The sequence below is a fragment of the Ochlerotatus camptorhynchus genome, unplaced genomic scaffold, assembly GCF_037179485.1.
Source record: "Ochlerotatus camptorhynchus isolate MF236.1 unplaced genomic scaffold, CSIRO-AGI_Acam_v1.1 ptg000084l, whole genome shotgun sequence".
Lineage (NCBI taxonomy): Eukaryota > Metazoa > Arthropoda > Insecta > Diptera > Culicidae > Ochlerotatus > Ochlerotatus camptorhynchus.
In genome coordinates, this window is record NW_027040574.1 from 1,651,710 (window position 1) to 1,672,884 (window position 21,175).

Consider the following 21,175-nt stretch of genomic DNA (forward strand, 5'->3'; position numbering starts at 1 on the left):
AAAACCGAAAATGGAACATGTAACGAATTTATGAAAGATTTTGAACGTCAATAACTCAACTGCCCCTGGACCAATTTCAATAACTTTATCACCCATTGATCAGAAATATTTCTACAAATTGATAGCAATACTTCCGACATTCGATTTTTAACAATAAACTATTGAAAAAGTGGTATATGTCAAACATTGTCCAAAAGCGTCGAAATAACTAAAAAAAATCCACCAATTACGTACATGCATATGCTGCTTCCCCAACACGGTCATCAGAGAATCGTTAGTAGACGAAACAAGTCGAAGTGGCATTCGCCATCGATCTTCGCAATTGCGTAACATTTTGCACACTCATCGCCATATTCAGAACCACACGCCTCCAACGACTACACAAAATGCTCTCCAGAGTTGAAATCTTGAAACCAAACTCTGAAGCAGGGGTGCAAGTGATTTGATCGATTCTCTTCCTCGACATTCTGTTTCGTTAATAACTCGACGGCAAACACATTCATTGATACGTTTGTTGTTCTGGCTGATAGAAGAGCCTAGCAGAAATTTATGAAGAGAATAGACTTTTACCTCTCTGCTTCTAAGCCCCTTAATTCAGTCGTTGTCATAGCAATGAAAACTAGCATCGCACCGCTTGCTGGTTGCAATTCTGCTGTTCGACATTTTCGAAAGACCACCAATAAACATGAATTTACACTATCGAATTATTCGATTAACGATTAATCGTAAAGATTTTTCCAGCTATTCGATTAAATATTTATTGAATTTTCAATTATTCGAGCGCGTTACCGACATCCCTTCATATGAGCAATTCCCTATGAATTCGCAAATCGGTTTATTTTTGTACTTTTTGATTTGGTTGGAAATTTGCAGAAACGTTCCTTGTAACCGACAATGCCATTTTGCATCTTCATATCGCCATTTTGAATCCAGCCTTATTTTTGAAAAGGATCTATAGAAACATATCAAGCTTATCTTCAAAAAATTCTTACTCGAAAACTGTTTGCCCGATCGGTTTGGTGTCTTCGGCAATACTGCAGGTAATAGATGAGACTATTTGAAAAAAAAAATCACTCAAACAAATTTACCCAACTTTTTTTTTAAATTTCAAATAAAATCTTAAAAACATTTTTTTCTCAAAAAAAGATTTATTTTTTTTAAATTTTTATTTGTTGATATGTTTTAGGGGGCAAAAAATGCCAATCATTGCACTATAGGTCAAGATGGAGAAATGATGGACAAAAAAGTTATGATTTAAAAAAAAACTCAAGTTTTTGGAAAAATATCAAAAAATTAGTCCAATTACTTTTTCTGGTCTTTACCGAAACAGTAATTGGACTAATTGTTGGATATTTTTCCACAAACTTGAGTTTTTTTAAATCAGAACTTTTTTGTCCATCATTTCTCCATCTTTATGTCAAAAATGTTAAGACTTTATTTGAAATTTAAAAAAAAAGTTGGTTGAATTTTTATAGAGTGCATATTTTTTTCAAATAGTCTCATCTATTACCTGCAATATTGCGGAAGACACCAAACCGATCGGACACACAGTTTTCGAGTAAAATTTTTCTGAAGATAAGCTTGATATGTTTCTATAGACCCTTTTCAAAAATAAGGCTGGATTCAAAATCGTGATATGAAGATGCAAAATGGCATTGTCGGTCATAAAGAAAGTTTGATCAAAGTAGTCGATCGCGTTCAGAAATAACGTCAAATGGAACTCGACAGAAGAAAAAATATCACAAACACCTGGAAAATCCGGAGTGGTCCGGTTCCAAGCTTGCTAAAGTGCTGAAGATGCCGAAAACAACAGTTTGTCGAGTGCTCAAAACCAACAAGGAAAGCCTGAGTGTGAAAAGGAATCAGCAGACCTACGAAAAAACTGGAACCAGGGATCGTCAGCTGCGCAGCAAGGTGTTGAGGTACGTTAAAACCAATACCGGTTTTTCGATCCGAGATGTGGCCAGAAGGTACAACGCCAACTTTCAAACGGTGCGAAACATCCTTGCCAGGGAAGAATACAAATCGTACAAAGCCAGTAAACATCCGAACCGGCACATGAAGCAGAATCCGGTGGCCAAAAAGCGTGCAAGGCTCTTGTTCGCCCATGTTTTGACGAAACACAAGGGCTGCACTTTGATCGATGACGGAACATACGTCAAACTCGATTTTAAGCAGTTTCCCGGTCAAAAGTTTTAAATCGCGACTGGACGTGGGGATGTGCCGGGAAGATTCAAGTTCGTGTTTGCCGACAAGTTCACGAAGAAGGCCATGATTTGGCAAGTGATTTGCAGTTGTGGCCTGAAAACGGAACCATTCGTCACATCCTCGACGATGACATCGAAGAATGCCTGAAAAAGCGTGTATTGCCATTCATCTGCAAGCATAGGGGCAAAGACATCTTTTGGCTCGATTTGGCCAGCTGCCACTACTCCAAGGTGGTTCTGGAGTGGTATGCTGCCAACAAGATCGATTTTGTTCCCAAGCTAATGAATCCTCCGGATTGCCCGGAAATTTGACCAATCGAAAAATGCTGGGCAAATTGCAGCAACTTCGACGAAGCGGCGGGGCAATCCAGGTCAATAACGGCGCTGGCGACGTCCCAACGGTCATCGGGTAGGGAAAGGATTGTTATTTCAACAACCGTTGCTACTAGAGCCCGAGTATACCTCTGCATCTCCACGGTTGTCACGGGAAGGACGTTTTTGTTAGTGGGAAGGGTAAATTAGATCTGGATTCACATTGGGTTTGGGTTTTGACCAACGATCTTCTGCTCAGTAAGCAAAAACGGTCGCTCTAGGGCCACGGTACCCCTTACATCACAACAAGCGACGACCGACGATCGTTCATTATCGGTTACAAGAAGCTATTACAATAAAATGAAATCATCCAAAGTCTTGTCTTCCGAACCGATTCAGGCGTACGTCACATTTGTCTAAATATACTTATTACTTTTCTGAATCGTTTCTCCAATTTCTGTTATTAACGAAGCTTGGGTTTTAACCCATGATCTTCTACTCATTAAGCAAAAACAGTTGCTCTATAGCCACCGTGCCCCTTACATTACCACAATCTACAACCGACTCAACAAAAAGTTATTCAAATGAAGCTACATCTCTGAAAGCAGCCAACAATGTCTTCCAAACTGGATCACGCATACACCCTTTCCGAAATTCATGGTTTAAACTATTCAACTTTTGGTTATTAACTGCGCTTTATGCTCTCGGAACCCAACGATGGTGGTTTATTCTGTTGTGGGAGAGCTTGGGATTAAACCCATGATATGCTGCTCATTAAGCAAAACCGAACATCTCACAACCACAACACTCCACGACAAAACATGATCAAGTTTTCACCCGGTATGTAATGAACAACAGAGATACGTGACAATTCATATAGCTTCAGCGGGTGATGGTTAACCCTAAATATACCAACGGCACTGCCCACGGCGACTACGACGACGACAACAGCGAACCTGCAACTTACCACCTGTCTAGGACATAACACCCTTGCCCGGCACCTCCACGATTTTTTCAATATAGGCCTGTATAGATCAACTCAGTAATGTAAATAGGCTTGGGCACGAATGCACCCTTTCCGAAATTTCAAACTCAACATACGCATCTAATCGCAGTAACCGAACTACACACGTCGCGTGAAAATCAAGATCGGTGACAACAAATTTATAAGCAACCAACTGGAACAAACTCACCAAATCCAGCCACAACTGATGTTCAATGGGGTGGCTTCACACATATTGAACTCAAACTCGCTAACACCACCAGGGAAATGTTCCCCACACCAAACCGACCATTAAACGCACCTACAAAAGCAGACACGTCCGGAGAACCTTGAGACCAGGGCGCAATCGCCTCTGCAAACAAACACGCCAATCAACGATCCCTCGCGAATCAAAGCCCATCTTCAAAAACTAACAACACAAACAGGTAGAGGCATGATTCCTCTATCATTTGGTATAGTCTGCTTGTGAGACTGAGCTTCTACCCGCGAGCAATCGGCGACCAACGCGTCTTCCCGCAAAAGCAACAATGCCCAAATGCAAAATGGTGAAAATGCAATCGAGAAATGTATAAGAACAATCTTCAACTGGAACGACTGGAACGTACTCACCAAATCAATACATCCGGGAGCACATTCCCGATGCTTATTTTTCGGGAATTTTCACCGCGAATTCACGAATCTCACCACACCCAACTGCGAAACACGTTCTGAAGCACTCTTGGTACACTTTCGATATCAATTTCGTTCGAAAACACTTAATCTTTTTTCTTTTGCAAAAACTGTTGCAAGCGAGCCAACATCAACACCGATCGTGCCGAGCTCTTTCACGCACCTTGCAGCGCGTAAATAAACTGAAACCAAAAATTATCACTCGCGATGCCACTAATCTCTGGTTCGGGAGAAAAAAAATCAAACAACGCAGACAGCGACATCTCCTCTGATGCTTGCAAACATGATGAATCACGCTTTCTTTCTCGATTCCAAAATTTCCCGGAAAGCGAGAAAACTACCAATCACCCACGTATGACCGTCCGGGAGGCAGAGTGCCAGTGTTAATCCGGCCAATTCAGCCGAAAACTAGGGGAAATGAATGTAATTTCGGCCTGAATGCCCCTAATTTGGGCCCATACATAAATTCAGCAATCGACTAAATTTTCAATAGCGACCAAAAATATCCATTAGTACTGTCAAAATGACGCGTTCATCTAGATAAAATCGATAAATAGCAGATTTTTAGCGATGGGCCCAATCTTAGATCCACAGGCCAACATTAGAGCCATTTCCCCTATGAAAGCGAACGCACGCACAAAACAGAGAACAAACTTAAAACACAACCGTATCCAAAGGGGTTCGAAACTGCACTCCGAAATTAACTCAGAGGGTGAGTCACTTTTACTTTTTTTTCCTTGATTTGTTTTCCGTCGATCTTGTTTTCCGTGCTGAGCACCAATGCTACCGACGCCAGGGAGGCAGCTCTCACACCTGGACCCTACCTATCGACTCATCAACTCATGAATCGGGGACCAACGGCTTTACTTCGCTTCCGAAGGAAGGCGAGATCAGAGATGTTTTTCCTCAGAACACCCCGGCGGCACCGACTGGGATTAAACCCAGGTCTGCTCGGGTGAGGGGTAATCACTACACCACCGGCGCCGCTCACTTTTACTCAGTTGTGAGTAATTTTCACTCATTCGTATGGAGGAATTCCCAAAAGCGTATGTCACTAAGCGCATGAGTTACCTACACTTTTAGAAGTTTTAGAATGTAGATTGCTTCAGCAAGCCTTTTGAATTTAATGACACTAGCGCTGCATGGTGAGTGAATTCTGAGAGGCCAATCCGTCTTGTCCATCCGAATAACTTCACTGAATACAAAAACCTGTTTTTAAAACGTACTGTCGTACTGTCAAGTTAAAACCAGCCCGGGGGCAGCTTGACAACTCCAGTACATTGCCAGTGTGCCCCGAAAATTAGGTGCTGGTGGTTCTGTCAAATTCACAAATTTCAGAAGTGTTATCCGAATAGGGCGAATGCGGAAATGATGTACAGTAAAAAAATAAAATGCAAGTTTAATAATCATCTTCTTGTCGCACTCCCACCGAAACCGGAACGCGCTTGTAGTACACGTGAAATCCGACGTCAAAATTAACATTAGCGACATAGGAAATCCAGTGATGCCAGCGATAAATGCCATTTTGATTTTCAGTCGTATGCACAATGCAGAACTAGTTTATGAACTTGTTTTTTTTTTTGTGTAGTCTCGTATGTCTTTGGGCAGAACAGAACAAAAAGCTTAAACATATGATTTGTAAAACTAAAATATCGGATTTTCATCGAATTAGAATAGGATAGGGGCCTCCCTTAGGTCAGTCGGTAAAGGCGCAGCTACAAAGCAAGACCATGCTGGAGGTGGCTGGGTTCAATTCCCGATCCGGTCTAGGAATTTTTCGGGTTGCAATAAGCTGATATGCGATATGCAATAAGCTTGAAATGTGAATAAGAAGAAGAAGAAGAAGAAGAAGAAGAAGAAGAAGAAGAAGAAGAAGAAGAAGAAGAAGAATAATAATAAGAAGAAGAAGAAGAAGAAGAAGAAGGATAGTTTCGGTGAATAATAGCGTCGCATTGTGTTATTAACGTCGATGATGAACAAAGACATAATGGTTTTGCAGCGGGTAAGAGCGTAATTATTACAGTATCCTCCCGGTAATCCGACAAATTTGTGGTTGGGTGGGGTTGATTCAATAATCCGATTGTCAAATCTATACAAAACAGTGTTACCAACCTAACAATGTTATAAAAAGCTCCATAAGAGACCGTGATGTCAGATTATCCAGTCGTCGGATTAACGAGAGCCTAAGTGGTGGGTATTCAATCATTTGCGTTATCGTTTGGGTATGGTATTTTTTTTACTAAGGTCAAATTGAAATCAGAATTTGTTGTTATGATATAACTTATTTTGAATACTCCATTTGATCTCATTTTGGTTGGCTTAACGGTTAACACAGCAAAAATGAGAGCAACATTTTACACTGTTGAACGAAATGGAAACCTAATCCTGATTTCAATTAAATCAATTTGATGACTGATTTTGCATTCATAATGTTTAACTGAATACGGGCCTGGCGGAAATGGTTAGCATCCATGCTTCTCACGCTGAAAGACCTGATCTCAAATCTCACCTCGGTTTAGTCACGAATGACCTAAAATGTGTTAAACGAAACAAATAAACAATAATCGTTAGTTCAACGGCAGAGGAACTTAAATCAAATTTTAAACAAGAAATTAACAGCAGAACTTCGTGTTAAGTTGCTTTGATTTAAAATGTCTTGACTGGATAATGAAAGCACAATATGAATTCAGACTTCTGTCGCGACAATTGAAATCATAATAAGTCTTCATTATGATAGGAACTGCAAACTTTAATATCGATTTGCTTTCATTTTGTTAACCGACTTTGCTCGGGTTGTCTGTCCTTGGGTACGAAGTAACCCCGTTGACATCGCACCACTCCAGGACAACATTTGAATAGTGACACTAAGCTAGATCCGGCCAGAAGATCATAGGGTTCTCGTGTTTCTTCAACAGAGGAAGCAGACGCTTCTGTAGACACTCCTTGAGAGGTAGATCTCCCCGTTTACAGTCCCGGTAGTCACGAACGGCGCACTCCGTTTGCCACATGAGCAGATCACTTGCCAAATCATGTATTTCTTGGCCAACTTTGAAAGTTTCTGCTTCCTCACTTCCTCCGGAACATAAAACTTATGCTGGGCGGTGAAGAACAGTAGCCCCGGAAGCTGCCGGAAGTCCGCCTTGACGTAAGTCTCATCATCCATGATGAGACAATGAGGCTTCGTCAGCATCTGTGCGTACGGTTTCCTGGCCCGTGACTTTCTGAACGAAAGACTTGGACAGATTCAACTCTTGGGATTCCGCTTAAACGCTTTCACGACACGCTTGCGATCCTGATCACTAATAGAACATTCATTCTGACCGCATTTCTCCTTCGGTTCGATGCTCAGAGTTTCGTAGTAACGTTTAATCACACGACTCACCGTTGACTGCCCGATTCCGAGTTGTTTTCCGATGTCCCGATGAGATAGTTGAGGATTTTCGAGGTGCTTCCGCAAAATCTTTGCTTTTCGGGTGACGCTGAAACTGACAGTGATAAAATACAGTGTACACAATACACTCTAAACTGCTTCTACCCAAATTTTCAAGAGAAAATACTTTATACGCGAAGTTTGCGATTTTCAGAGTTGGTTGAAAATGCTATCTAACATGAAGCTTTAGTGTGATAATTTATTAGTTAGAGAATGGTCTTAGAAGAGGGTAGGTAGATAGTTCTCTTAGAAGAGGGTAGGTAGAGCGAAGGGCCATTAATGCGACAGTACAAAGTAAAACGCACACTCTTTGCCTAACCAGTACGATGTACGCGGAGATTTGAAGTATGTCTTCAAATCTACAGACAAAAAGTGAGCGCCCGACTTTGCTCAAATACTTCCTGCGGCTGTGGAATAGTTCTAGCGACATTTCAGCACTGCCAATAATTTTCTACAGCGTTTTTTTCCGTGATGCAATTTGATGTGAGACCCCCTTAAGTAAAATTTTCGTAAATTTTCCTCATTTTTCGGCAGATTTTTTTGATTTTCCACAGAAAACCATGAGGCAAATTCACTCATCGCTGAGTTTCGCTTCTGCACTTATGACGAAATGGCCTTCTGCACGTATGAAAGTGCTTATTAATGAGTAAAAAAGAACCAATTTTAAAGAAAAGTGGCTTAACTCATTGAATGAGTAAATTGTGTTACCCATTAATGGGTATCTGTTACCCATTGCATGCATTTATCGGTAGGACCTGTCAATTATGGTGGTAAGCAACCCGGGGGCAACTTGACAAGTCCAGTACATTTCCAGTGTACCCCGAAAATTTGGTGCTGGTGGTTCTGTCAAACTCACAAATTTCAGAAGTGTTATCTGAATAGGGCGAATGCGGAAATGACGTACAGTAAAAAAAAAGAAATTTTAAAGATAATCTAACATAATCGGTTTATGAATCTTTTTTTGTGTAGCCGCGTATATCTTTGAGCAGAACAAAACCAAAAGCTTAAACATATGATTTGTAAAACGAAAATATGTATGAATCGAAACAAATGAGAATTGAGCGAGGATACTTTCGATGTTTTCGACGCTATTGCTATTGTCGTCGATGATAAACAAAGAAATAATGGTTTTACAGCGAGAAAGAGCGTACTAATTAAATGCAGCTAGTACTGCAAAATATACAATTTGAGGTAATATCTTTTAAGCACAACATTACTACAATCAACCGGTAGAAACTAACGATTTTAAATAGGCTCACTACTTGACTAGCCTATTGGTCCCAAGTACATCTATAAGCGTACCCCATTCTAGTCGAAGCTCTAGTACTTTACTATGTTAGTGAATGGATATACGAAATGTTAGTTTTCACACAGCAAACCTGTTACTCACTGCGAATAAGAATCAATTTTGTATTTTGTTTTACCCCGCAATAGAAATATGGGGAAGTAAATTCTTCGGTAAATTTTTTTTTATTGATACGGCTTTTTATTACAAGTATTCATTGCACAACTATGCTCAGAAACATTATTCTCATGGCTGATAATATTCAAGAGTAAAATATAATAGAATTAACTATATTATGTTTGTTTCCATTTGATTATATAAGGAAGACCTCCATCAATCTGTTTCAATTTGTTTGGATTTATTTCATTTCACCACGAAAATAATAAATTCGCTCTTTTCATATAGCATTCTTGCTTGTTGTTTGACATCCATACATGGTGAAACAAAAAATTGGTTTCCCATATAGAAATACCGTTGCGGCGGTGAAGGGCAGTCCCTTTGTTTACGTTGTGTGGCGACATCTACTATTTGCAAGTGCATACGTGAAACTAAGGTTATTTGTCACCTTGCCGGGGACTTCGTGGTAAGCTCCAACCCGTAGTATCCTCGGACAGGGCTGGCAAAAGCCATTTTCAATGAAAGATCTCACGCGATATTTACAGAGATACTTATGTCACTATCATTGGATGAGCAACCGATAATAGAGATTTTCTTCAAAATCTCATCGAATTTTTTGTTATGACAGAATGTGACAGTGTTGTAATCATCGTAATTACTAGCTCATTTAATGCTATTAAAGTTACTTGTACCGAGGAAATCTTAATAATATATTCACTCTACCGATTACATACGGTTGTTTGCTTAAATTCATCTAAATCCGTGAGAAATGTTGATGTCAAAACAGCATAAGAATTATTCTCATGAGTGCTTGTTCATCGAAGCAATGACAAGAAAGCCAATGATAGATAATTTCGTCTCGTGACAGTGAGAGGACCTGTTTTCTCATCGGCACATGACGGCCGTGGTATTTACCAGCTCTGTCCTCGGATTAAATGCCGATCAATAATGTCCAGTTAGTTGAATGTCGACATCAGAGTTAATCAAAACGACTCTAAGCAAACATTTGGCAGATTACCCAAACAGGGTCGGTACAAGGGGCAGTCAACTCTGCACACTGTGCCAAAACACATGACGGCACACTGATCGGCTCGTTAGGGCACACTTTGACAAGTATGTCAAAGAATATAATATAAAACGGCATCACTGTTTTTGCTGACGTTTTTCTTCTAATAGTTGCTAAGGTTTCACACTTTGTTGTCAGCCGTTGATCTACGCTTCAGGATAAAATTAACAAATCCATCGAACTAGACGATCAGTTTCCGGATTAGAAGACAAGCATATACTTTGCTCGGATCTCTCTTGCAGCCAAAACTTCGTAAAAATTCCCTGCTTTGTTAAAGTGTGGTGATAAATCACCAGCAACAGAAATAACTAGGTCACGCTCAGGGTCATACACTTTTGCAACCCTTACTCGCTTGGCATTTCCGTTAGCGACAATATCGGTAATCACGGTTCATATGGATCAATTCCTCAGGGTGGACAGATACATAGCATAATGAAAATCAGGACCTTACCTCCCCGGATAAGCGATCTATGGAACCACCGGTCACTAACGCTGTTTTTTTCTTTCAATACAAATTATGGTAGATAGGCTTTCAATAACAATATATATGTTTACAACCTAAGCCCGATCATTAAACCCTTCAAACCTTCCTCTTGGCATACAATAGAACAGCATTCGGAACCTCGTAGTTGTTCATCTCAAGCAAATCGATCAACTTTTTTGTCAAAATCCCCACTAATCTTGTGTAGTCGTCCTCCGCTTGCAGCCGATTGAACAGTTTCAACGCTGCCTCGCAGTTTTTATCGCTGTCGCACCTGGAACCTGGTTTTGTTGATGTTAAACGGCCCGAATATTGGATCAGATTTGGTTTACTTGGTCTAGTTTGTATATTCGTTAACAATCACAAAAGTCACTAAAACTTCAGGGTTGCCAATCTCATGGGATACTTGATTGTTACGCTTCGGCACAGCGTTTGGAACAGCTTTCGGCACAGCTAAAACATTCGACACAGATTAAGGTGTGCAGTATCGGGTCCTGACTAGCCTCCCAAAATTTGAACTCATTCGATAAGAAACTGACTTGGCACAAACCATTTGAAGTTTATATGGAAATTACTATGGGAAAACCAAATGTTTTGTTCATATGCAACTAACAAATTTACCATATCGCTCTGCTTCAAAAAATGACAACTGAGCTCGTAGCAAATTTTTTCAGCTACAACTTTGTTCAAAACCACTTTTCAATATAATGTAAGCATCAAAAGTTATCAATAATTCAAGCCACTAATGTCTTATGATTATGCTCAATCAACTGTTCAGCAGGCAACATTGGTGTTTCTGGCGCTTAGAATAGAGCACAAAAATCATGGCTACTATGTCACACTGCAAGATACAGTGGTGTTCACAAAACAGCTGCTTGATCATGCCATAACATTATCAATCTCTTAAACAATTAACAACTATTTTATTTGACGTTTGGCAATATGGAAAAAGGTAAGAAGACAATGAACAAAAAGTTTGGATTTCCCATAGTAATTTCCATGTAAACTTCAACTGGTTTGTGCCAAGTCAGTTTCTTATAAAGGAGTTCAAATGTTGGGAGACTAATCAGGGCCCGATTTGGATCGGTTTGAGCGCTGTGGAGCGAAAATGTCAAAATTTGCATCAGTCTAGTGTGCAGAGTTTATTACCCCTTGGGTCGGTATTAAAAGTTAATCCAAGTTGGAGCTCATGGTCATTAGAGCTACACGCAACAACAAATACACTGAAAAAATTCATTTAATTTTTTTATGTCTAAAAATGCATTTAATTTTATTTTGTTTTGATAAATGCACCTCAAGTGATCTGCGCTTAGGCTGAATACCTGCAGAAATTTCTCATACAAATGACTCTAAGTGACTCCCTTTCTGAGTTATTCGCAGTGGGCGTGTACTAAGATTTGAGTTCACCAGAACGTTCTCGAGCAATATGTGAAAAAGGCATACAAGCCAAACGTAAACAACACTCTCAAACAAAATAACTGTACCATCTGATAGAGCAAACTTTTTCTCAGATGCTGCTGGTGGTTTGTCAGAATTAGATCGACGTTTAAAGTCATTGTTTACATTTGGCACATAAGCCCTTTTCACATGTTGCTCTAATTACTAGCTTCCTCTCACGGTAAATGTTCATGTAAAGTGATTTTCTGTTGAATTTGCATTGCAATTCGATGTGCAAATCCCTTGGAAGAGATCATATCGAAGCACGATGAAATCAACAGCAAATCACTTCAATTTAGATTGTATTGCACATCGTTGTTGATGTGCTGTGCTTTGAACTCGAAATGTCAACCATACTGATATTAACAATCTATCACTTTAAGGCTGTGTTCCATTTGGTGAATTTTCACTTAAATTTGACAGAATTTTCAAATTCTATTCCAGCAGACTTATTTCTGACAGACAAGGAATCAACTTTGACAGACGCTTTCTCGAAAATCGGCCGATTAACAACAGAGAGATGTTCGAACATCCTTATTTATTTTCGAAGTGTCAAATTTAAGTGAAAATTTTCCAAATGGAACACAGCCCAAGTTTAAATAATTTATCCTTGGATTTAATTTTTGCTGAAAATGGGATTCGATAAATATATAGCCTTGTTCATACTGCAAGCCTTGTTATATTTTATTCAGAATATGACCATATCATATTACTACCCAGATCCCACATCAGTTACGTGAAGAGCTTTTTGAGTGTGTTGATTTATTTCCTTTTAATTCCGTTATAAAAGCTTATATTTTGACAGTAAAGCCCGATTCAAAGTAAATTTGGACGCATTCAAGTGATCATAACATTACATACTTTAGTGCGAAGTATCCTGGAATATGCTGCTCCCATTTGGGCACCGTACCATACATCTCAGGTGATCCGCATCGAACGTGTGCAGAAATCATTCATTCGCTTTGCTCTTCGGCACCTACCGTGGAATGATCCTGTCCATCTACCTGCATATCCAGAACGATGTCAACTAATTGATCTGGAACTGCTATCGGCAAGACGGCTGAAATTGCAGCGGCTGGTTATATTCGATATCGTCCAGAATAACGTCGACTGTTCGGATCTTCTCCTGCAAGTATCACTGAACGTTCCACAGCGTCAGCTGCGGTACTCAGCACTTATCGCAGTTCCCGCACATAGAACATGTTATGGTCATAACAACCCGCTCAGTTCTTGCCTCAGAGCTTTCAACAATGTTAGTGATTTGTTTGATTTTAATGTGTCCAAAAATTGTTTTAAAAATAGGATTAAAAACATAGCATAAGTTAAACTAGTCTGTACGACACTGTCGAAGACGAAGAACAAATAAACAAATAAACAAATAACTCAAGAATTAAACAACATACACGGTTGATTAAAACGTCAAACAAAGGGGTATTGATTCAGCTTTCAAACGTTATAGAACAAGTTATTACATTTCACCGTTTCCAACGAACTGTCGCACTTTACTTGTGATCAATGCCATCATGATCTGCACAGTCGCTGGTGACACTGTACCGGCGAACTTATTCCACTTTAAACGCATTTGTTGTGCATTTGTCACTTCTTTACCGCATCCTCGAAGTTTTCGTTTGGCAATTGCCCAATATTTTTCGATCGGTCTGAACTCAGGACAATTCGGAGGATTAATCTCTTTGGCGACGAAATTAACATTGTTTGCAGCATACCATTCTAGTACCTCCTTAGAGTAGTGGCAGCTGGCTAGATCCGGCCAAAACATAACGTTGGTCTTGTGTTGCCGAAAGAAGGGTAAAATCCGCTTTTTCAGACACTCTTTAATGTAAACCTTCGACGTCATTGTGTGAGATGTGATGAAAACCTTGGTTTTAAGGCCAAAACTGCAGATTCCTTGCCAAATCATTAGTTTCCGAGCAAACTTATCAGCAAAAAACAATTTATACCTGAAAGGGACATCCCCACGACCAGTTGACAGGTAAAATTTTCGTCCGGGGATTTGTTTATAATCCATTTTGACATATGTTTCGTCATCCATTAAAATACAGCCATCAAATTTCGTCAAAACTCGTTCGTATAGTAATCGTGCTCGCTTTTTGGCCACTAAATTTTGTTTCAGGGTGCGATTCGGATCTTTACTGTCACAAAAAGACTTATATCCTTCTCTTGAAAGGATGTTACGCACGGTGGAAAAGTTGGAATCGTATTTTTTTTTGCCAAATCACGTATGGAGACACCTGGGTTGCTTTTCACGTACCTCAACACCTTTCTCCTCAGCTCTTTGTCCCTAGTGCCACGTTTATGATAGATGCGCTGTGCTCTATCCACACTCAGAGTATCCTTGTAACGTTTGATTACAAGACTCACCGTTGACTTTGGGAATATTAACACTTTTGCTATTTTTGAGGCAGACCACGAAGGGTTCTCTAGATGTGTGTGCACAATTAAGTTCCATGATCCGTAATGCGGGATGCGTCGATAAATCGAGAAAAACTTTTCACCAATCTCTTCGTCAATGAAACATCAACAAATGCCTGTCAAACGTTTTTTGTTCCAACCACCAGGGGCGCGGTGGTGTATTAAATCGTACGTCCAGATTTACTTTAAATCGAGCTTTACTTGGCACTGATGAAGTCTGCAAGTAGTATAACGAAATTAAAAGGAAATAAATCAACACACTCAAAAAGCTCTTCATAAAGGGATTCCGTTAAAGGGCCACCTACATTAGATCCGTTTGCGTTGCGTTGACGTAAATTTGACAGTTAGACAATAGATTTAGCTGTCACTTTGCCGCAACGCGTCCGATCCGGATCTAATGTGCGTGGGCTTTAAGAGGTTCGACATAATTTTAAGATTTCTTAGTTAAGTGTGCATGTTTTTTAAAGGCACCAGGCTGAACGCTACTAGACCGAATGTTATAAAGTCAGTGATAAATTAATAGTTATTTTTAATAAAATCCTCCTAAGGTTTTTTTAATATTAGATTACGCGAGAAAATAGTGCGTGATCAGTGTTTTACATTGTAAACTTTTCAAGATTTGAAACTTCAGAAAACTTAAATTTTAAAATTGGCTTTATTCTCAAGATCTCATCAGATTCAACAAAAACGTCAATCTAGAACAAAGATACAATTTCAGAATTCTGATGCATTTAAGAATTGCTTGGAGAATTTTGATGAGAATGCAATTACCCTTCAATATAGGTATCTTCAGAATCGGGGTGACTTCTACAAACCGGAAATCGATGTCTGACGCCTCTTGAAATCCTTGGAAGCCGCCATTCTAGTTATGGGAAAAATGCAAATATTGAAGGGTATTCTCAGAATCGGGCCACCGAAAACGACTGTGAGAATAAGGTGAGAGTTCATCGGGTTCAACCGAAGTGACTTTTCTCACCTCATTCGCCAGCCGGAATCGGATGACACAAGTGACTCGAGTCACCTCACTTCACGCGCCGCGCAGAATAAACTTCATTGCTTTGCCTTTTTTGATTTCTGCTATGCCATCTTGGAGTACTTGGATCAATGACGTTGTATGACGCAGAAATCGTTCAAACTTTGGCCTATTGGGATTCGTTTAACGAAAATCGACAAATTTGCATTCGACCTTACGACCCACTCCAGTTTTTAAGAAACCTCGCTACTCCTCTGATAATGACTTTCTAAAACCATGAGTCAAGCTATCGTTCCTGTTCCAACTGGCATTTTTCCTGAGGAAGGAATTGGCCGATCAGGTGGGGTCCTTCGAGTTAAGGATTGCCCCCACACTCTCCTGTGTCCGTGATCGGACAGCTCAGTTAAATTGAATTTTGAATGCAAGCTGAGTTTTTCGAACCATATCCGCCATGTTTAAGTTGCAAAACACATTGTTTACATTGTTAAACTTGGCGTTGAGCACACATTTGCCAACAAGCTCGACCGTACTGACTCATTCCAGTGATAGTGACTCATAAAATTAAAATGTTGTCCGTCGGCTCAGCAACGCGTTGATAACAAGTGTAAAACAGACGCACCACCACCTCAATCATCATCATTCGAACTCTCTTTCTCCCTATCAAAGCTGCCTCGGTGTGGTCTGTAATCGCAGAGAGCAACCCCTCGAGAAGCGGAACTTAATTCCAGACACAATCGCAATTACAATTCATCGTGATTCACAGCTCTATCGCGTGTCTACATTTTCCTCTTCTCGATTTCTCCCGAAGAACTCGGCGACCCGGAGCTGGAACGCCGATACGATGACCCCAGCAACGATGTGGACTTTGTACCGACCAGAAGCAGCAGTAGCAGCAGCAGCAATTCGAATGATGCAGGCCGCCACTCACTATCGGCTCGCAAGCAAACTCGCCAGACGGAATCGCAAATCCTGGCGGAGAGTGAGGAAAGCGGCTTCATTGGACGTGCCTCCTCCATCCAGGCCATCACCAAGATCGATCTGGGACTGAACTCTCAGCTGACGGGAACGCGCGGAACGACTGTGCAGCTGGTCTTCGAGGTGACCAACTTCCGGCAGACACCGGTGTTCTACTACTTCCGGGTGACGGACGAGTTGGGTTTTCTGCGATCGCTCAATCCGGGATCGTAAGTTGGATTCGTTTTGGTTTGATCGGCAGTTGATGTTCATTGAAATTTTCTTCTACTTCTAGCGCGACGATCGGTCCGCTGCAAACGGTCAACGTAGCGGTAACGTTGATCATCGGGCTGAACGTGGAGATCGGTACCAGGGACAAGATCACCTTTAGCACCGAAGGACCGGATCGGATCTCGCACGCTGCATGGCTGACGGTCACGGAAGCGGCTGGAATTCCCGACGCCTACATTCCATCGGTTTGGTACACCTACACAAGTCGATGCGAGGGCCGGAATGATCCGGGACGGTGTGCCGGTGCCTTCTGGACCGTGGACGTTACGGCAAGGGATTACGAAACGGGTCTGATGCGGATTTCGTCGAATCCTTCGGGTATCATCTACAGGACTCCGTTTACCGCCGGTACCAAGGACGATGTGAAGGCTACCTACACGGCTTCCTGCTGCCAACCGATGGTCACCATCTCGGCGTACGATGTCACCAGGAACGTCCGGACGATAAACCTGGACGTCAGGGACATCTGGCTGAACGAAGCGGGCATCGCGGCAGTTGTGCTGGCCGTTTTGCTGCTGATCGCCTTGATCATCCTGTTGGTACTGTTGATACGGTATTGCATCAGGAAGCGCCGCTCCAAGGAACTGCCGATTTACCGAGGAGAGCTGAGGGACACCCGACGGACGTAGATCCGGGTCGGGAAGTTGCGGGCGGAGCGAATATATGACCTCAAAGAGAAATGCCATTGTTGTTAGCGTTTTAAGTTTAAAGTAAATTATGTGCATTTAAGCTAGCAGATAGAGAACGGTGCCGGTCTAAGTCAAGCAAAACTAATCAGTATTTCAGTAATAGCTGGTAAGGACGAAAGTATGCCAAAATGTAGATTGTAAATAACATTTTTTTATGTGTGATGCTTTAGTTGAAATGTAGTTTTCAAAGCTGAGTTGTGAAACGCCATTCCATATCTCCGAAATCAGTTGTCCGAATGAGGTGGAATTTACTGATGATTACAGATCAAGATGATCCCATCAACATAATTCCGTTTGGTCATTAAAAAGTTCATACACAATTCCCTGTATTTTTCCACAATAAAATTCTATTTGAATACTCAATTTGTTTTCGAACAGAATTGAGTATTGAAAAAATATAACATTTAATCTCATCTAAATGACCGCTCTACCCCATTTGGCATAATGCTCTCAAAGCTCGAGATTTCAGAGTATTAATTTAATTACGAAAGTAAATACATATACGGTAAGAATACTTTTTATTATTCTGAGTCTCGAGGTTCGAGTCCTCGAACATACAAAAGTTTTGAACATGCAGTGACTTTTTTGAGAAATCTGATTTAAAGAAAACTACTTAAAAATAGAATCAACCAACAAACTAAATCATAGAATTCAGTTATTCGATTGAACTAAGTGTTTGAAATTTCCCTAACTGTTGGCAACATTTCCTGATAATTCCAGGTATTTCAAAATTCCCTGCTAATTCAAAATTTGTCAGGCTGTTCACAGGTAGTTTCCACCCTGTAATAGCATTTGGCAAAAACGTGGAAAAGCTTTGAATTTGAAGAACATCTCATGATCAAAGGGGACAATAATTATTCAATGAGTATTTTCTTTTATTTTGAACATGAGCTGTTCTTTCATATTTTTTGAAGAACAGATCGTAATTTAAGCAGGGTAGAGCTGGAATACTTGTTCGAGGACATCTTTAAAAGACTCTATCGAACTCTCGAGAAAGAACTAATTGCAGAATGTGTGCAGGTTTCTCGAAAAAGTACATCACCTCATAACTACTCTCAAATATGTTTAGACTTTTGTAAATAACCGATTTTGAAACCTCTTATTGAGGTTGTTATTGAGGTCCATAATAAATTTCCACCTTGAACCAAACGCATTCCATCGTCAAAAAAAAAGTGCATCCCCACCTACCTGTTGTTTCCGACTCGCGGCTGACTTCGAGCATCGGCGGCGGCGACGGCGTTGGCTCTTTGGGCGGCGGCAGTGGCGGTGCCGCCGGAAGCAGCAGCGCATTATGAGCAAAGTCGTCCAACGTTAGGCCGGTCACCTGCATACTCAGCAGCGGATTCTTGACGGGGGCTGCCCGTGACGACGTGTCACTTTTAGTAGCAGCTCCTCCTCCGCCGCCTCCCGTACCACTACTACCTGTAGCAGCAGGCAGCGGCGACGGAGCCGCCCCCTCACCACTTGCCGACATCATCGCAACCACAGCAGCAGCTCGCACACTTTCTCTAACGACGATGGGCCACTAACCGGAGGAACCAGTTTCGAACGAATTCTGGGTCACTAGAGCACTTGACAACCTTTTTTTTCTGTTGTTTTTCGTTGATTTTGCACAATGGAAATTCACCAGACACTTTCGCAGAATGTAAACAACAATAAGCACAGCACGTTCTATTAAATTGGCAGTAAATTCACGCTATCTCCCACTAGAAACACGCACTTTAACCAACGGTACTCGGATGATATGCACGAACTTTTGATAAACACAGCAGAAATTATCACGGAAAATTGCCACAAATAAAGGGAAAATTAGATTCCCACACCAGAAAATGTACAGCTCGCAAGGATTCCGCAGATTCGGATTCGGGCTAGTGAACGAGACGGGACGACGACGGGAGAAACGTCAAGATAAAATAACACCACTCTGCGGTCTGTTGACGTTTGCCGCTGTTGCTTGGTGAAATATTTCAACCTGGTTACGTCTGAAGAAGACGCCTGTGTAAAATTTAATTCAGCGCTAACATTTCAGTAGAGCAAAACTGCCTTTCGAATCAATGACTTTAAACACCGATTTCTCGCAAATAATCACCCCTATTCTGTATTTCGTTTCGAACGAAATTCTCATACAAAAAATATTTTTTTGTATGAGAATTTCGTTCGAAACGAAATACAGAATAGGGGTGAATAACTGACTCCTGCAAATTAACAATGACCGCTGGTAGAGGAAAGATTCATCTATACTAGAAATACTCAGAGGGAGAGATGGGCGGAGAAAACAAAATACAATTCAGCAGCAGATATTTGTACCTACATAATCTTGCAACCCTTGCTAGAAGCTACACGAAACGAAAATCAATTATTTAATTCATGTGTTTCACTTATACATTTTTGCCAAAGCATCAGCGTTAAACATTCCATAAGACAAACCACATAGCTCCTATTAGAATGCATAAAAGGTATGTGTGACCGCTTATACATTTCATTTGACACATGATCTTTATTAACTTTTTGCAAGGCGTCTGCTTATTAGTTGACTTATACATTTTATGAATAATCAGCAATGGAAATTTGCCAAAAGGTATAAGGAGATTTCTATCCGTGTAGCATTTCACATGACTGTTACTTTTGATTCGATTTACGTGCAAAATAATAATTGATTACACCGCAATATTTTGCACATTTCTTTGTGCTATTAATTAACCAACTAAGATCAATTAATCAATAGAGTTAAAATATTGTTTTTTATTCAAAAAACTAGTTGAATTTGAGAAACACACGAAACATAAAGGTGATTGAATTTCTGTTCGATTGCAATTCATTTGACTCAAAACATTCATTCCGCTTATCTCTCCCTCCAGCCCAGTGACAGGCGCGTAGGCAGCATGTTATACCGTGACAGCGGGCCCAGAACAGCAACATAAATGATTTGAGGCCGGGACATGCTGCCTACTGTCGGCGTTAGCGACGTTGTTTACAAAAGCACTTTCGCTATTTTGAAATGTTTATGAAAATTATTTTCCAACATTTTACGAGCGCTTATGGCCGCCACAATCTGGCTGAGTTTTTGGTAGGGAACATATGATTTAACGTTTGGCTTGTACCGTTTGACGTGAAAACGTTCAAATTTGATCGTTTACACGTCAAACGACACAAGCCAAACTTCAAATCTTATGTTCCCTACCAGAAACTTAGCCAGATTGTGGCGGCCATAAGCGATCGTAAAATACTGGATAAGATTAGACACACGCTATTTAAATAACTACCCAAATTTGGGTAGAAGCCACCCAGATCTTTCAAAACTGATCCTTCCCAAAAATGGGTAAAATATGTTGGGAGTGACAAGTTGACAAATTAGCAAAGTCCGAAGGATTTCTACCAGCGTTAATTACCGGTCAGTGCCTGGGGGGACGTGCTGCCAAATCAGCCTACTGATCATTCGTGTATGAAATTGGTTCGAAACGTTAACAAACCCTCTAGGTTTCTTATGGCTTGTTTACGTTTGGAACCAGTTCTGCGAGGTAGCCGACGATCAATGACGTTTATATAAGGTCTGGGCCAAAGGGCTTATTGGTGTTAGTGAAATGTGCAAATGGTTAGTGGTGTTCGTATTATATTGCAATGTTTATCTTTTTACACGAAACAGCTGTTGGCAGTGACGTATTTCTATCTGTTCTCAGTATGTCGGCAGTGACGTATATCTATCTGTTCGCAGATGTTCAGCAATGTTTACAACATTTTTGCTTCTAACACCAGCAAGCTGCCTGTTGGCCCAGACCTTATATAAATGTCATTGGCCAACGATTGTTCGTATTTGACACAACTCTAGCTCCT

The 21,175-nt window shown here is 40.7% G+C and overlaps 2 protein-coding genes across 5 annotated transcripts in view; one reads left to right on the plus strand and one right to left on the minus strand.

Annotated features, from left to right (window-relative positions):
• The window catches only part of LOC135698295 (uncharacterized), a 139,928-nt gene extending 122,139 nt beyond the window's left edge, over window positions 1-17,789 (plus strand). For all 3 annotated transcript variants that reach the window (XM_065218205.1, XM_065218207.1, XM_065218206.1), the window contains exons 7-8: window positions 16,219-16,594; window positions 16,660-17,789. In XM_065218205.1, coding sequence (XP_065074277.1) covers window positions 16,219-16,594; window positions 16,660-17,284 — 1,001 coding nt within the window. In that variant the 3' untranslated portion in view covers window positions 17,285-17,789. The remainder of the gene's footprint in view (window positions 1-16,218; window positions 16,595-16,659) is intronic.
• The window catches only part of PAPLA1 (Phosphatidic Acid Phospholipase A1), a 198,642-nt gene extending 179,443 nt beyond the window's left edge, over window positions 1-19,199 (minus strand). For both annotated transcript variants that reach the window (XM_065218186.1, XM_065218184.1), the window contains exon 1: window positions 18,533-19,199. In XM_065218186.1, coding sequence (XP_065074258.1) covers window positions 18,533-18,821 — 289 coding nt within the window. In that variant the 5' untranslated portion in view covers window positions 18,822-19,199. The remainder of the gene's footprint in view (window positions 1-18,532) is intronic.
• Between the last annotated feature and the right edge of the window lie 1,976 nt (window positions 19,200-21,175).